This window comes from Giraffa tippelskirchi, chromosome 13, assembly GCF_054371585.1.
Source record: "Giraffa tippelskirchi isolate mGirTip1 chromosome 13, T2T-mGirTip1v1.2.pri, whole genome shotgun sequence".
Lineage (NCBI taxonomy): Eukaryota > Metazoa > Chordata > Mammalia > Artiodactyla > Giraffidae > Giraffa > Giraffa tippelskirchi.
The window spans coordinates 15,713,959-15,729,731 of record NC_137287.1 but is presented as its reverse complement, the minus strand read 5'-3'; the positions used below and the strand labels follow the sequence as shown (position 1 = coordinate 15,729,731).

General features: G+C 47.3%; 1 protein-coding gene across 1 annotated transcript; it reads left to right on the top strand.

Annotated features, from left to right (window-relative positions):
• Nucleotides 1-4,589: 4,589 nt before the first annotated feature.
• Nucleotides 4,590-7,275, top strand: C13H16orf54 (chromosome 13 C16orf54 homolog). Its single transcript, XM_081553084.1, has 2 exons — nucleotides 4,590-4,702; nucleotides 5,329-7,275. The coding sequence occupies exons 1-2, from the start codon at nucleotides 4,676-4,678 to the stop codon at nucleotides 5,983-5,985; spliced, it is 684 nt and encodes a 227-aa protein (XP_081409210.1). The 5' UTR covers nucleotides 4,590-4,675; the 3' UTR covers nucleotides 5,986-7,275.
• Nucleotides 7,276-15,773: the final 8,498 nt, after the last annotated feature.

Sequence of the window (15,773 nt, the reverse complement as noted above, 5' to 3'; positions counted from 1 at the left end):
AAGGCAAAAGGCGAGAGTATTACTGTGTCTCTTTTGGAGCAAGTGGTTATAGAGGCAGCGCCTACCCCATGCCTGGGAGTGGCACAGTCAAGCTCCTTTCTGGAAACCACACTCAGCATCTCAGCGTGCAGTCACCGTAGTCTTCAATCGTGTCTGTGAGCATCTGTGCTTTCTCTCTGTTTATTTTGTGCATCCATTAGCAAGATACATCCTAAGATAATGACTTCCTTATTTTATGCCATTTCAGTTTACGAAATGCTCCATAGGAATGCCCTACTTTCAGACAGAGGAAAAAAACCTAAATATTCTATGCTGGAATATTATTTATTCAGCTATAAAAAAGGAAGGAAGCATTGATTCATGCAATAGTATGGACAAACCTTGAAAACAGTATGTGATATGAAAGAGGCAAGACACAAAAAGCCACAAGTTGTATGACTGCGTTTATATGAAATATCCACAACAGACAAATTCATACAGAGAGAAAGCAGATAGTGATTGCCAGAGACTGGAGGGAGGAGGGGACAGGGAGGGGGTAGAGGGTTTCCTCCTGGGGTGATGAAATGTTCTGAAATTAGATAGCGGTGGTTGCACAATTTTGTGAATAACCTAAACACCACTGAATTGTATGCTTGAAAAGAGTGAAATTTACCCTATGTGAATTATATAGCTCAATAGAAACAATGATAAATAAATAAACTTTGACCACCCAGTGCTGCTCTATGGAGACAGTGCAGCAGTGAGCAGTGAAGTGAAGTATCCGAGATCCATTTGGTACCCCTTGGTATCAGGATGGGAGAGCTGGAGGATGGATGAATTTGGGTGGAGGAGTTTTCTAGAACCAGGATACAAGTGAGTCCTCCAGTTGGATCTCAGGTGACTAATGACCCATAGAGTTAGTATTCCTTTCTGATGAACCGGGCAGTGATGGCCAGGTATGTTGTAAAGGACATGAAGTTTGATGTTTTCTTAAGAAAGTCCATCTTCACCAGAATAAGGCTAAGTATGGTCAGGCTCAGTACACACAGGAGTTGGGGAAAGTTGTGGGAGCCTCTTCAGCCCTCCTTTCTCCTGGAAACATCTGGTGGGCTGCAATGCATCAGAAGATGTAGGTTCAGGTATTGGCCACTGAAAGCCGCAGACTGGAATATACCTCATTGACTTTCTTAGGGGCACCATGGCAGAGAAATAGGACCCACAACAGCCACCGCATGGGCAGGAGCCCTACACATACTCAGCTCAACTGATTGCTCCTTTGAGATCCATCAGGTCCAGTTACCTCCAGATGGGGCTTCTGGTTAGGGCTGCAGAGAACTGTTTTTTTTTTAATATTTATTTTTGGCCGCCCCAGGTCATAGCATGAAGAATCTTCTATCTTCATTGGGGCATGCAGGATCTAGTTTCCCGACCAGGGATTGAGTTGGGGCCTCCTGCATTGGGAGCACAGAGTCTGAGCCACTGGACCACTAGGGAAGTCCCTTTTTTTTGTTTGTTTTAATATAAATGGCTGGAAACTTTATGGATTTATTTATTTACTTGTCGAATTGCACAGTTTATGAGGGATCTTAGTTCCCTGGCCAGGGATCAAACCTGTGCCACTTGCAGTAGAAGCACCAACTCTTAACCGCTGGACTGCGAGGGGAGTCCCCATATTAGCAGTTTTGTGTACAGGGCAGTAGCATCAAGGACAGTCGTATTGCTGTGCAAACATCACCATCCTCAATCTGCAGAACTTTTTCAATTCCTCAAACTGAAATTCTAGACCCGTTAAACACAAACTCTTCATTCCCCCTCCTCCCAGCCCCTGGCAACCACCAGGGCTCTTTGTATCTATCGAAGTTTGACTACCCCAGGGGCCTCACATGAGTGGAATCGTATAGTGTTTGTCCTGTTGTGTCTGGCTTATTTCACTCGGCATGATGTTGTCAAGGTTTGTCCACGTTGTAGTATGTTTCAAAAGATCCTTCATTTTAGACCTGAATAATATGTTACATATAATATAAACAATATTTTTAATATAAACGTGTTGTTTATCCATTCATCCATCAATAGACATGTGTAGTCATTTGAGTTATTTCTATTTTTTAGCTATTGTGAATAATGCTGCTAGAAGCATTAGTGTGAAAATGTGTTTGAGTTTCTGCTTTTAATTCTTTTTTTTAAAATTTACTATTATTTTTTAAAACGTTTGTTTATTTGGCTGTGCCAGGTCTTACTTATGGCATGTGAGATCTGGTTCCCTGACCAGGGATTGAACCTGGGCCCTCTGCATTGGGAACAAAGAATCTTAGCCACCAGACCACCAGGGAAGCCCCTGCTTTCAATTCTTGTGCACACATGTAGACATAAAATTGCTGGACGTATGGTAATTCTATATTGAACTTCTTGAGGAACCAGTTAAAAAAAAGTTAAGCCTTTCTGTAAGTGATGAAAAATCTTTAAGAATCAAAACAGCCAGTTTGATAACCTGAGAACAAACAAACACACACAAATATACCTTGTATTTCTGGTTTTTAGTAATGTTTACTCTTCTAGTGGGCTTCCCAGGTGGCTTAGTGGTAAACAATCCGCCTGCCAATGCAGGAGATGCAGGTTCAGTCCCTGGGTCTGGGAAGATCCCCTGGAGGAGGAAATGGCAACTCAACTCTAGTATTGTTGCCTGGAGAATTCCATGGACAGAGGAGCCTGGTGGACTACAGTCCATGAAGTCGCAAAAGAGTCAAACACAACGACTAAACAACAACTCCTAGTGCTTTAATTTTTTTTAAGACAGATTAGTTATAAGAAAACAGATAAAACAATTTTCAGATGTTATTTACTTGGAATTTCTTTTAAAAAGAAAACCTTTCTAATGTCATGAATACATGTAACATAAAATTTACCATCTTAATCATTTGTACATATCCAATTCAGTGGCATTAAGTTCAGGTGTTATTTTAAGGTTTATAATCTCATCCAATTCTAATCTCATTGGGTTTCACATAGATCATAAGGCACAGAGCCTTGGGACTCTCCTTCCTCCTACTCTCACCCCCTCCACATTTTGTACTCCTTCTGGCCCTTCCCTCAAAACCACAAGGACAAAGCAGTCTGAGTCAGGCTGCCTTTGTGACCATCTTTTGTAATACATTAACATTTCAACATATTTTTGATAGCCCTTCACATTAAATGGCTGTCATTTTGCAAAATGAAATAGGTATTCCTAGGAAGCGTTGTGCTGTATGCAGGTTGTTCACCAGAGAAGGGATTTATATCTATGATCCTCCCGTCCTCCGAGGGACACAAAGTGTAAGACAGGGCACAACACATATCTTGTTTAGGGCTTATCTGTCATCTGTTAGTGAGGGAATTGAACTAGGCAATCTGTGAAAGGCTCAAAGTCCAGGAACTGATGATGCTCTCCTTGACCCTCAGTGCTAAGACAAAGGAGCCAAGATGGCAAATGTTCACGGTCTTGGTGGTTGTTGCTCAGTTGCTCAGTCGTGTTTGACTCTTTGTGACCCAATGGGCTGCAGCATGCCAGGCTTCCTTGTCCTTCACAATCTCCTGGAGTTTGTTCAAACTCATGTCCGTCGAGTCGGTGATGCCATCCAATCATCTCATCCTCTGTGGTCCCCTTCTCCTCCTGCCTTCAATCTTTCCCAGCATCAGGGGCTTTTCCAATGAGTCAGCTCTTCACATCAGGTGACCAAAGTATTGGAGCTTCAGCTTCAGCATCAGTCCTTCAATGAATATTCAGGGCTGATTTCCTTTAGGATTGACTGGCTCTATCTATCTCCTTGCAATCCAAGGGACTCTCAAGAGTCTTCTCCAGTACCACAGTTTGAAAGCATCAGTTCTTTGGTACTCAGCCTTCTTTATGGTCTATGGTCTATGGTCTCACATCCCTACCTGACTACTGGAAAAACCGTAGCTTTGAGTATACGGACATTTGTCAGCAAAATGACGTCTCTGCTTTTTAATATGCTATCTAGGTTTGTCATAGGAGCAAGCGTCTTTTAATTTCATGGCTGCAGTCACCATCCACAGTGATCTTGGAGACAGGCCTAAGCACATTTTTTAACCTGGATCCTTGCCAGAAGCCTGCCGTTTTTGCTACCTGAGGCTCACCTCATAGTATTTTCCAACGGAAATTGGGGCTAAATGGTCTGAAGAAAAGGAGATATATGCCCATGAAAAACACGGAGAAGGTGGGGCAAGCAGGAGGGGGTGGAGGCAGATAGCAAGAGCGGGATCGGGAGAGGGGCCAGTGCAGGGCAGGGCCACAGCGGCCACCTGGGAGCAAGAAGAAGGGGCCACCTTGGTGGTCGGGATGGGGTCTGTCTCTCTTTCTTGGCTTCCGGGTATGTGTTCTGAGGTCTGGGGGCTGGATATGGGGTGACACCGAGTTCAGCAGAGCTACTGCCCATTCCGGCCCCACCCCTTGCCAGGAAACGCCTCCCCGCCGCAGTGACCACATCCCCCAGCAGGTTGCCTGGGAAACGCTCCGCAGGGGCTGGGGGATCCAGGGCACAGTTGCCCAGCAACAGGTGGTGCCCTCCCTTCCGCCCTCAACTGTGCCTCAGTGAGGCAACTGTCCGGCACCCTCTGCTCGCACAGGGAAGAGCAGCTCCCACAGCGAGTCAGGAGCCCAGGACCCACCGCCTGAGGTGAGGAGCACAGGAGGCCCCTGAAGATGGAGGACCAGGGGGACCGCCAGGAGGTGAGCAGAGACAAACAAGGGAGACGGGGTCGGACAAGACTGGGCAAAGCCAGAGAGGCAGGGACGGGGGTAGAGGTGGCACCTGAGACCTGGCACAACGGCAAACCCAGGGGAGCCTGCAGAGAGCAAGACCAGCTCCAAGGAGGGTTGCGAGGGTCAAGGAGCACCCAGGGTGCCGCGGACATGGCCAGGAGCCAGGCCCACACACAGGGGCAGGGCTAGGATAGGTCTCACTTCCTCACCGGGCACTGCCTCTTCCCGGCAAGACCTGAGGGGTGCTGAGACGGGAGGAAAGGCGCCCCAGGGCCCTTTGAGTTTTATCTGAGGCACCCTGGAGTCGGGGAGGAAAATACAGCTTCCAGGAAGGGCCTGAGGATTCTGAGCAGGAGGGCCTAGCTGCAGACCCAGGTGGGCCCTGTCTCTCTGGCCATCTGGCTCCTTCCCGCCCTTTCTGGTCTCCGGGCTCCTCTGTTTGCGTGCGTCTGTTTCTCGCCCAGATGTCTGGGAGCCCAGCTCCCCTCTGTCTCTCTCCTCCCCGTGTTCACACACCTGCGGCCCCCCTCTGTCTCTCCTGGTTGTATCAACCTTTTCTCAGGCGCTTCCTCTCCTGACTGCTGTCTCCTCAGATGCCTCCGACCCCAGAGCCGCCCTTGGGGCAGACGGAGGCCTCCTCATGGGCCCCGCTGCCCTGTGGACCCTGCATCCCCATCATGGTGGCCCTGGCCGCTCTGGCCGCCGTCTTCCTCCTGGCCACAGCTGTGTTGGCCGAACGCCTGTTTCGCCGCTCCCTCCGGCTGGACCCCAGCATCCGCTCACCCACCCTGGTGTGGCGCCCTGGAGGAGAGCTGTGGATCGAGCCCACAGGCACGCCCCGAGAGCGTTCCGAGGACTGGTATGGCTTGGAGGTCCCCCTGCTGACGGACCAAGCCCCAGACCCGCCCGTCCAGGGGGGCACCTTGGAGGCACGAGCGACAGCCCCACCCGCCCCCTCAGCCCCCTACTCCCCTCCCAGCAGCCTGGTCCCCCAGGCCTCACCCAATGCCCCAACCCAGAGCACCTTCTGGGGGCCCCAGGTCTGGGAGGAGAGGCCCCAGGCCCCAGGCCTGGTGAGCTGGGCTGAGCCTGAACAGAGGCCAGAGGCCAGTGCATATCCTGGGAGCCCCCAGGCCCGGAGGGTGCGGCCAGGAAGCCCCAATATTGAGTGGGGCCTGCAGCCTCGGGTCACCCTGGAGCAGATCTCAGCATTCTGGAGGCGTGAAGGCCGAAGCAGCGTGGGTTTCTGAATCCCCAGGGTCTGCCTGGAGGACTGACCTCCCAGAGACCCTGGGGGGAGACCCAACTTCAGAGGGATCTCAAGATCCTGAGGCTCCCAAGAACCTGAGCTGACACCTGAGGTCCCCTTGGAGGAATGCCCCTTCCAGGCCTTTTACTTGTGGATTTCGGTTCCCTGGGATCTGGGCCTGGGAGGCCTGGATGTGGACAGAGCCTGTGCTTCGGCAGGACCTCAGTGGTGTCTTTGCTTAGCTGCCGGGGGCTGTGGCGCAGAGAACTGGATTTGGGGCTGTCTCTGGTGACTCAGCCAGTAAAGAATCTGCCTGTGATGTGGGCGACCCAGGTTTGATCCCTGGGTCGGGAAGAACCCCTGCGGAAGGAAATGACAACCCACTCCAGCATTTTTGCCTGGGAAATCCCATGGACAGAGGAGCCTGGCGGGCTACAGTCCATGTGGTTGCCAAGGGTCTGACACAACTGAGTGGCTAACACTGCATCAGAAGAGAAGCTGCCAAGATCACACTTCGGATTAAGAACTCAAACAGGAAGGAAATAGCATCAACACAGCGGCGTCCACCTTTCTTCTGCATGTACCTGAGATGCCGACATTGGAGTGAACAGTCCCGTAGATGCTGAAGAACAGACTGTGGTGATGACGAGTGTCAGCCACTAACAGGAGAGGCAGGAATTCAGCTTCCCAGGCCCCCATCATCCCACCAGAAAAACACGTACAGAGAGGTCAAGATCCAACAGAGCATCTTATTAGATACAAACTGTGGCTTTGGCCCCCAGGTGGTGACAGGAGGCCCTCTCTTGCCTGCAGTGGGACCTACAGTCTGAAAAAGGCCAGCAGGCAGCAAGTCCTCTTGAGGCCGTCTCATCTTAGCCCTGTGGATCTTACCCCTCCACAAGGGGGGAGGCCTGATACAAGGAGATCTGAGTTTGAGCCAATGCGGAAGGAACACTCTCCTGGAGCAAGGCAGCTCCTAAAACCGCATCTCTGGCCATCTTCCCTCCCAGCTCGATAGCCAGAGCTGCCCCAAGACAGGCTTACTTATAATGCTCCACCCCACAAAAATGGAGCCCCCATATCTGTATTAGCTGACCTCCCCTTTGGGCGTGGAGCCAGGAGTTGGGGGTGGAGTGGGGTCAGGCGAAGGAATTTCCATTCCTTGGGATCTGACTTCTCAAACCTCAGTCCTGAATGTTAGGATTTCTGCCATATCAGTTGACCACCTGTACTTTATATTTTTCTTTACACATGTTTTACTGTTTGCTTAATAAATTTCTTTTACAAGGAATCTGTTGTGTATCACTTCTGTAAATGGAAAACCAAGTACCACCGGCCAGAAATAGAAGGTTGAACATGGAAATAAATACAATGTAAACAAAGATATCAAGTTCTAAGTAGACTTGGTTTCCTGCTGGAGGCATTGACCTAGAGATTTGCCCTTTCTTTGTTAAAAGGATCAACTGTGTTGTTGTTGAGTCCATAAATCCTGTCCGACTCTTTTCGACCCCATGGACTGGGGTCCAGGCTCCTCTGCCCATGGGATTTCCCAGGTAAGAGTCCTGGAAAACTCTTGCCGTTTCCTTCTCCAGGGGGATCTTCCCAACCCACGGATCGACCCAGGGATCAATCCTGCCTTGGCAGGTGGGTTCTTTACTGCTGAGCCACCAGGGAAGTCCTGTCAGCAAAAAGTGGCAGGCACTCGAGCGCCATCCTGAGACCTGCCCCCAGATGACAGCCCTGCCCCGGGAGCAGCCATCCTGTGCTACTTTATGCTGGCCAGGAGTCCCTCCCCCAAGTTCATCCACACCCAGGAAATGCTGGGGGGTAGAGGCCAACACTCTGCTCTTCCTGCTAGGAGGGCTGGGGAGCCTCCCTTCTCACTGCTTGGATGCCAGAAGTTGGAGGAGCAGTCAGGGAATCAACACCCCCACCTCCCCTCCCACCCGAGGCTGAGGGACCCTCCCCTCCTCTCCCACCTCATACTCATCCCGTCTGTGTTCCTCCCAGCTTGACCCTGTGGGTGGAGGAATCAGACCTGACGCCACCCTTAGGGAGCTCTCAGTCTCTCTAGTGGCAGGCGTGGGCATGGAGGGAGGAAAGATAAGACCGGAAGACACTAGTGGTACAAGATCAGTCCCATCTCTGTCACTCACAATTGGCTAACAGTGTCACTTCTCCTTGTCACCATCAACTAACCAGACTGTGTTGTGGGGACTCCGCCCACGAGGTGTGAAACGAAAGCTCAGAGCTTAGATGCCTGTGCACCAAGGGCTCAGCGGAGGGACAAGGCCCCAGTGCTCTGATCTGGTTCTATCACCCACTCACTTGGAGAAAAGTAATTTTTGTATTACTGGGCCTCACATTCTTTTTCATGACTCAGAGAGAGTTGAAAGTTAAACCAATGCTCTACTGGAGCTTTCCTAGCTGTGACGTCTAAGGATACGATAAAATGAAAGATGGACTCATACACTCACGTGTGGATGAATATCATCTCCCTGAGGCAGAGTCCAACTTGCTGTCCCCAAAATCTCCTTTATGTCCCCAGACCCAGAACAGGATCTAAAATATAGCAGAAGTCCAAAGAAAGGGAAAGGGGAATGACTGTATAAGTAGATGGATTAATAGATGCATTCATTTTACTCTTTCTCTTTTTCCTTTTTTTTTTTGGCTGCACTCCACGGCACATGGGATCCTTGTTCCCCGACCAGGGATACAGCTCATGTCCCCTGCATTGGAAACCCGAAGTCTTAACCCCTGGACCACCAGGGAAGTCCTCCTTTCTCCTCTTTATTTTGAACCTCTCCTCATTTTTAACACTGTCTTGTTACTTTCTCATGTTGAGTCTTTCCTTTACGCCTTTCAGCATTTAAAATGTACTTCTTCAGGACTTCCCTGGTGGTCCAGTGGTTAAGACTCTGCGCTTCCAGTGCAAGGGATGCAGGTTCGATTTCTAGTCAGGGAATTAAGATCCCACATGCCACCCGGCCAAGAATTAAAAACAAATGAACAAAACCATAAAAATAAAGTGTACTTCCTGAATGGTCCTTTACCTAATAACTCTGTAGTCTTGAGTCAAGTTCTAGAGTGTCTGCTCACTCTCATTCATGACAGCTGGCTTCCTCTTATGTTTTCTAAGTTGGGGCTGTGAACTCAGCTTCAGCAGGGCCTTATCCGTGGAAACCCATGTGACCAGCTCCAGGGTGTCTCTTTAGAGAGCTTCTATGTTTGCTCCAGCCAAGGATGCTTCAGGGGAATCACCAAGCCTGGACCACATTATTTGTTCATTTTTACTTGGGCTTCTGAGACTATACAAATCGTATAAATTTGTACCCCAAACTTAAATGAAGGCACATCTTTGCTTATGAACTCTCAGGGGAGCCTTTCCATTGCCACCAGTTCTCAGGGTGTGACCCACCAGGTTCTTCTGTGCTCCCTGGGCTGATGGAAAGTTTTTTTTTCTAGTCTGCATTTTCACTGAGAGTGTCACCCTTTAAGAGACTGAGCTGAATATTAGGGTCTCAGTTTTCAATGCCCCAGGTAAATCTTCTCTAATATAGGTGGAGGTAAAACCCAAACTCCTTTTTGCCAATATCTGCAGCTGTCCATGAGCTCCCCCAGCTCTGGTTTTTTATTTCCTCTTTGTGTGTGGCTCCGGGGGTTCCCCTTAGTTTCTTGAAACTCAGCTGTGCTTTGTAAAGGATGTTTGCTTGATTTTATGCAGCATTTCTAGATGTTTCACAGCAGGCATGTGCTTGTCAGATTAATACTATTCACAGTATCACCAAAAACAAACAAACAGACGATTTCCTCTATAACCAAGGTCAAATCTTCACAGCTAAACTTCTGGAAGGAGCCGTCTGTCCTAGCAGGCTACATTTTCTCATCTCCCATCACTTGGCAACCTGCTGCAGGCTTCCATACACTTCCAGCATTCTCCAGAAACTGCTTTCCCCAAAACCAAGACCTGCATATGTTAATCAAAGGACACTACTCAGTGCCCTGTGAGCATCTTAGATATTTTGATTCCCTATTTTTTTTTTTTTTTTGACCACACCACATGTCATGGGGGATCTAGTTGCCTGACCAGGGATTGAAGGCGAGTCCACTGCATTGGGAGCACAGAGTCTTAGCCATTGGACCTCCAGGGAAGTCCCTGGGTCAGATAACATTTTGTGTTCCTGTACATTGTGGAATATTTTGCAGCATCTCTAGTTGTCAGGGGATTTCTGCAGGCAATGCCAAATGTCACCCGGGGTGGGATGGGGAGGGGAACCAACCCCTCAGATCTAAGTGACACATTTTAATCAGTCAACACGCCTGCACACAGAGCTTGCAGCCTGTCCAGGGAAAGGCCCGTTGGGGAACTAGACCCGCTAAGCTGCCAAGTAGAACAATGTATGCCTCCTCTTACTGATTTTCAGGGGCACAAAAAAGGATTAAGATGAAGAGATAAAACAACCAGCCCTGGAGGAAATGATAGGGATATAATTGGATAGTTAAAGAAGTAGTTGTAGAAGTCCCAATAGGGGACTATAGATAGAGAAAGAAACCTAGGAAACTTTGGGAGGGCATTGTAAGTTAATGATAGCTCAAGAAAGCTATTGGAACATTATTCAATGAAGCAGGCTTGCTTAATTATAAAACCATAAACAAACCCACAAGATATGCCCCAGGCCACTAGATGGAAGAAATGTCACCATCCTTCTACTAACAGATAATCCCAGTTTGACCTCGTAAGGTCAGACTCTTTCCTGCCTAATAAGGGGGAGCTAATCACGTACGCCTTACATCAGAATCTCCATCTACCTGAAGAAGGCAGTCTTCTCCCCTCCCCTATTTTTCATTATAAATTGTCGCCAACTCAATGCTAGGGGCAGAGCTCCTTCACCTGCCCACTTGCATCTCTTATAGGCATCCTATATTAGTAAATCTACTTCTTGCCTATCACTTTGCCTCTCGCTGAATTCCTTCTGCGCTGAGACACAAAGAACCTGACCCTCAGTAAATCCAGACACTGGGTGCACTTTCTAATTAAAAAATTGAGGGTTCAAGTCCCAAACTGGGTTTTGGCTGGGTTTAAGTCCCAATCTGAGGTAAATGGTTTCAGAAACAAATAAGATAATACACCATGAAACCAGCAGAGGCTTCTAGGAAGACAGTGCGTCACAATGTCTTTTGTAATTGGCAATTGTTAATTATAATAATTTGGAAATTGCAAATTTGATTGCCCAAATGAAAAAGTTAATCAAAATAATGTATGGGCGGAAAAGGTTTTTAAACATCTCTCAGGATGTAGAGGAAAAGAAATGGAAAACATGTAAGAAACGTTAAGAGATGAAGGATCAATTCATTTAATATTTACCTAGGGGCTTCCCTGGTGGTCCAGTGGCTAAGACTCTGTGCTCCCAATGCAGAGGGTCCAAGATTGATCCCTGGTTGGGCAGCTAGATCCCACACGGTACAACAAAGATGGGAGAGTCTGTGTGCCACAACTAAGACCTGGCTGGATCTTAGAAAAAGCAAAGGAATTCCAAAAATCATCTACTTTTGCTTCATTGACTATGTTAAAACCTTTGACTGTGTCACAACAAACTGGAAAATTCTTAAAGAGATGGGAATACCAGACCTTACCTGTCTCCTGAGAAACCTGTGTGCAGGACAAGGAAAAACAAAGCCAGACATGGAACAATGAACTGGTTCAAAATTGGGAAAGGAGTATGTCAAGCCTGTACATTGTCACCCTGTTTTCTTAACTTATATGCAAAGTACATCATGTGAAATGCCAGGATGGATGATTCACAAACTGGAATCAAGATTGCCGGGAGAAATATCAATGACCTCAGATATGCAGATGACACCACTTTAATGGCAGAAAGCAAAAAGGAACTAAAGAGCCTCTTGATGAAGGTGAAAGAGGAGAGTGAAAATACTGGCTTAAAACTCAACATTTAAAAAACGAACATCATGGCATCTGGTTGCATCACTTCATGGCAAATAGATGGGGAAACAATGGAAACAGTGACAAACCTTATTTTCTTGGGCTCCAAAATCACTACAGACAGTGACTGCAGCCACGAAATTAAAAGATGATTTCTCCTTGGAAGAAAAGCTATGACAAACCTAGACAGTGTATTAAAAGCAGAGATATCACTTTGCTGACAAAGGTCTGTATAGAACAAAGCTATGGTTTTTCCAGTAGTCATGTAGGGATGTGAGATCAGAGACCATAAAGAAGGCTGAGTGCCAAAGAATTGATGCTTTCGAACTGTGGTGCTAGAGAAGACTCTTGAGAGTCCCTTGGAATGCAAGGAGATCGAATCAGTCAAATCCTAAAAGAAATCAACCCTAAATACTCATTGGAAAGACTGATGCTGAAGCTGAAGCTCCAATACTTTGGCCACCTGATGCGAAGAGCCGACTCTTTACAAAAGACCATGATGCTGGGAAAGACTGAGGGCAAGAGGAGAAGGGGGTAACAGAGGATGAGATGATTAGATGGCCTCACTCAGTGGACATGAGTTTGAGCAAACTCAGGGAGATAGTAAAGGACAGGGAAGCCTGGTTCACTGCAGTTCATGGGATCGCAAAAAATTGGACATGACTTGGTGACTGAACAAACAACAGATGAATTATACAGATTATAAGACTATCTGGTGCTAGGCAAGCTGAAATTTGCCACATCTCGAAAGCAGTAATAAGTGAAAAAGACAGGAGAGGATAAATGAACTGTCAGAAAAGATTATGGATTTTTTTGGTTCTATTTTAATTATTGTATCCAGAGCATCACAGAACTGTTGCCTCAGATAGGTCACAAAAACAGTTCTTTTGCATCTTCTACCTTTCCCCCAATGGGCTTGTCATCCTTTGGTATTAGATTGGAATTTAAAAATGCAAGACTTGGTCTAGCCCTTGAAATCTTCCATCCATTTGGATAATTACTATACCAATAATACAAAAATAACTTCAGTGCAATCCTTTACCTAAAAAGCTGCCAAAGCTCAAGGAATTCTCCTTCTGGCTTCTAATATTCCGAGAAAACAAAGCAAATCATGCAAAAAATAAAATAGATATTTTTGGTTCTTGGTGAGATTACAGTTAAGGGGCTTTAAAATTGTTTTTTGTTTTGTTTTAATGTGGGAAGCATGATTTTTATCCAGCCTTTAAGAAATCAACATTGTTCTTTCCTTATTTATTTTTGGCTATGATGGGTCTTCATTAGTGCAGGGGCTTTCTCTAACTGCCATGTGCTGGCTTCTCATTTCAGTGGTTTCTCTTGTTGCAGAGCATGGGTTCCAGAGCACAGGCTCAGTAGTTGTGGAGTACAGGCTTAGCTGCCCCACAGCGTGTGGAATCTTCCCAGACGAGGGGTCGATCAAACCCGTGTCTCCTGCATTGGCAGGCAGATTCTTAACCATTGGACCAGGGAAGTTCCAGCATTGTTCTTTGTATACTGATGTAGTATTCCAAAAAAGAGTCTTTTCTTTGGTTAATAAGCAGCCAAATATTAAGAAGCAAGTGACTTATGAGACAGATCTTTGTTGGTGCTAAGTCTTCTGAAAATTTTAGCTCAAGAGCTGGAAGAAGAAATAGGTTACCCAGTGACCCACCAAACTAGAGGTACATAAGAGGATCTCTGCCTCTGATCATTCCCTGAGTGCACTGTACTAGATCCAGGGATCCAAAAAGCACTACCTACCTGAAATAAAGCCCACGTTACCTGGAGTAAATCTACTGTGCACAGAGATCAATGGAGATGTTATTCAGAGCCTCACGGTCAGATTCTCTTCAGATCTTTGTAGTTTGGTTTTACAAGCCTCAGAAAGCAGCTTTTAGGGCCTCAGAAAGCAGCTTTTAAAAGCAGTTACTGAGTAACTGCCAAAATGTTCTATTCCTCAGGAAGTGATTGGAACGACACACAGAGGTGTTGAAACATTTATGGAATTTTGCCTACTGTATTGTCTTGAAGGGCTAGCAATAAATTAATATACGTGTCCACACCACATAATAGCACAGTGGGATTTTTTAAAGATCCAAAGTTGAATTGTTTTCAGATACAGTTTGGTTTGCTAATAATGTCTTGCCATTTTTAAATGCTTTCAGCTTTCTCTGGCCTTGGCTCACTAAAGCTCATGCCCACTGAGTTCACTGACTCTGCCAACCTAGTTTGATATCTTGTCTTCCCTGACCCTGTTACACTTAGTGTTCCAGTAGCTGGGTTGGGTGGAGGGGTGGGAAGGGAAATGGATGCATGGAAGGTGGGTGGATGGATGGAAGGGGCCTGGGCAGGTGAGTAAATGTTAGCAGAATGGGGTGGGGGAGGTGTAGAGCATGGAAAGTTTGGTGAGTTGAATAAGTCTTGATGGTCTCTGGAGTACACAGGGTCTTGAAGTCACTGAGATACCTTAAGCAGTTGGAGGCGGATCTGATGAGGGGATTAAGATGGAAAAGTGGAAGACACGCCTGGTGCACACTCCTCCTCAGCTTTCCTTCTTGGGCAGATGCTGCACATTATTCACAGCCTCTTAGCCTAGTATCTTTGAAACCTGAAAGGAAGATGGAATCAGAGCAGAATGGACGGTGCTGTGACTGCAGTGCCCTCTGGTGGCCATAAGGAGATTTGGCGGTATTTTTTTTTCATTGTCTATTCTCCCCTAGCCACTCCATTGTCTATTCTCTTCCCCTACACCGCCACGCCCACACACAGAGCCCCCCACTAGAATATAAACTCCATGAGATCAGGGCTTTTTCACCGTTCACTCGTTGTATATCCAGCATCTAGGATAGTGCCTGGCACATAGTAGGCTTTCAACAAATACTTATTTTTGAATCTGCTCCTTCACTTTATTGACCCTGAGGAGCATGGTTAACTTCACAAAGCCTCAGTTTTCTAAGTAAATTGGAGATACTAACATCCCCACTCCCATAAGCATGAACTGAGAAAGAGACCTACACGTGCTGAGCAAGGGCCCCCAGTTAAATAAATGTGCATTCCCTTCTCCCCCAGCAGCTGGCAGTGATGATGCAGTATATGCTGCCTTGATCTGCACCTGATGTGATGGGCATGTTTGCTTTAATGGGCATGGGCTTTATGCTGGATGGGGGGCAGCCTGTGGAAGTCATCTGAGCCTAGTCTCAGGCTGGTCAGGAAGAAGGAAGATACCAAATAGATACCAGGTGAAATGTGAGACTTCGGCCATTCACCCCGTCTCCTCATCCTCATGGCCACACCCAGTTCTTCCTCTGGCCCTGAACCCATCAGGCTCCATCTGCCCTCTGAGCCTTTGCAGATGCTTCTACCTGCCCTCCCATCTTGCCAACTGCCTGCCATGACCCACATTCAAGCCCTCTGAGTAGCAGTATCAGCCTTCCTTTGGCCTGCCTACAGCCACTCTGGCCCGCTCAAATAGATCTTCCTGCAAATATGCTTATCTCATTTTCCAGCTTCAATCTGATTGTTCTTGGGACAGAGTCCAAGTGCTCTGACCTACCATTTTGTGGTCTGGACACTGCCCAGCTCCTAGTCATCTCGCCTCTCCTGATCCCAGCTTCAAATCTTAACCAAACAATCCAAGCCATTTCCCACTTCTGACCCTTTGCCCACACAGTCTCCTCTGCCTGGAAATCCACCCTTACAAGGAGAGCATGAATTGCTTTTGCCTTCTCAGGCTCCCTTTTCCTCTAGGCAGGCCGGGGAATCCCCTCCCGGTGCTTGCATTTAGGATCAGGCTGGGAAGACTGGTTCATTTTTCTGTTCAAGGGTGAGCTTGAGATTCAGCCTGGCAGCTT

Excerpts from the sequence above, each read along its gene's own strand:
- C13H16orf54 (XM_081553084.1), top strand. The coding sequence starts at position 4,676 with ATGGAGGACCAGGGGGACCGCCAGGAG. Across the intron at positions 4,703-5,328 it reads ACCAGGGGGACCGCCAGGAG|ATGCCTCCGACCCCAGAGCC; the intron begins GTGAGCAGAGAC and ends CTGTCTCCTCAG.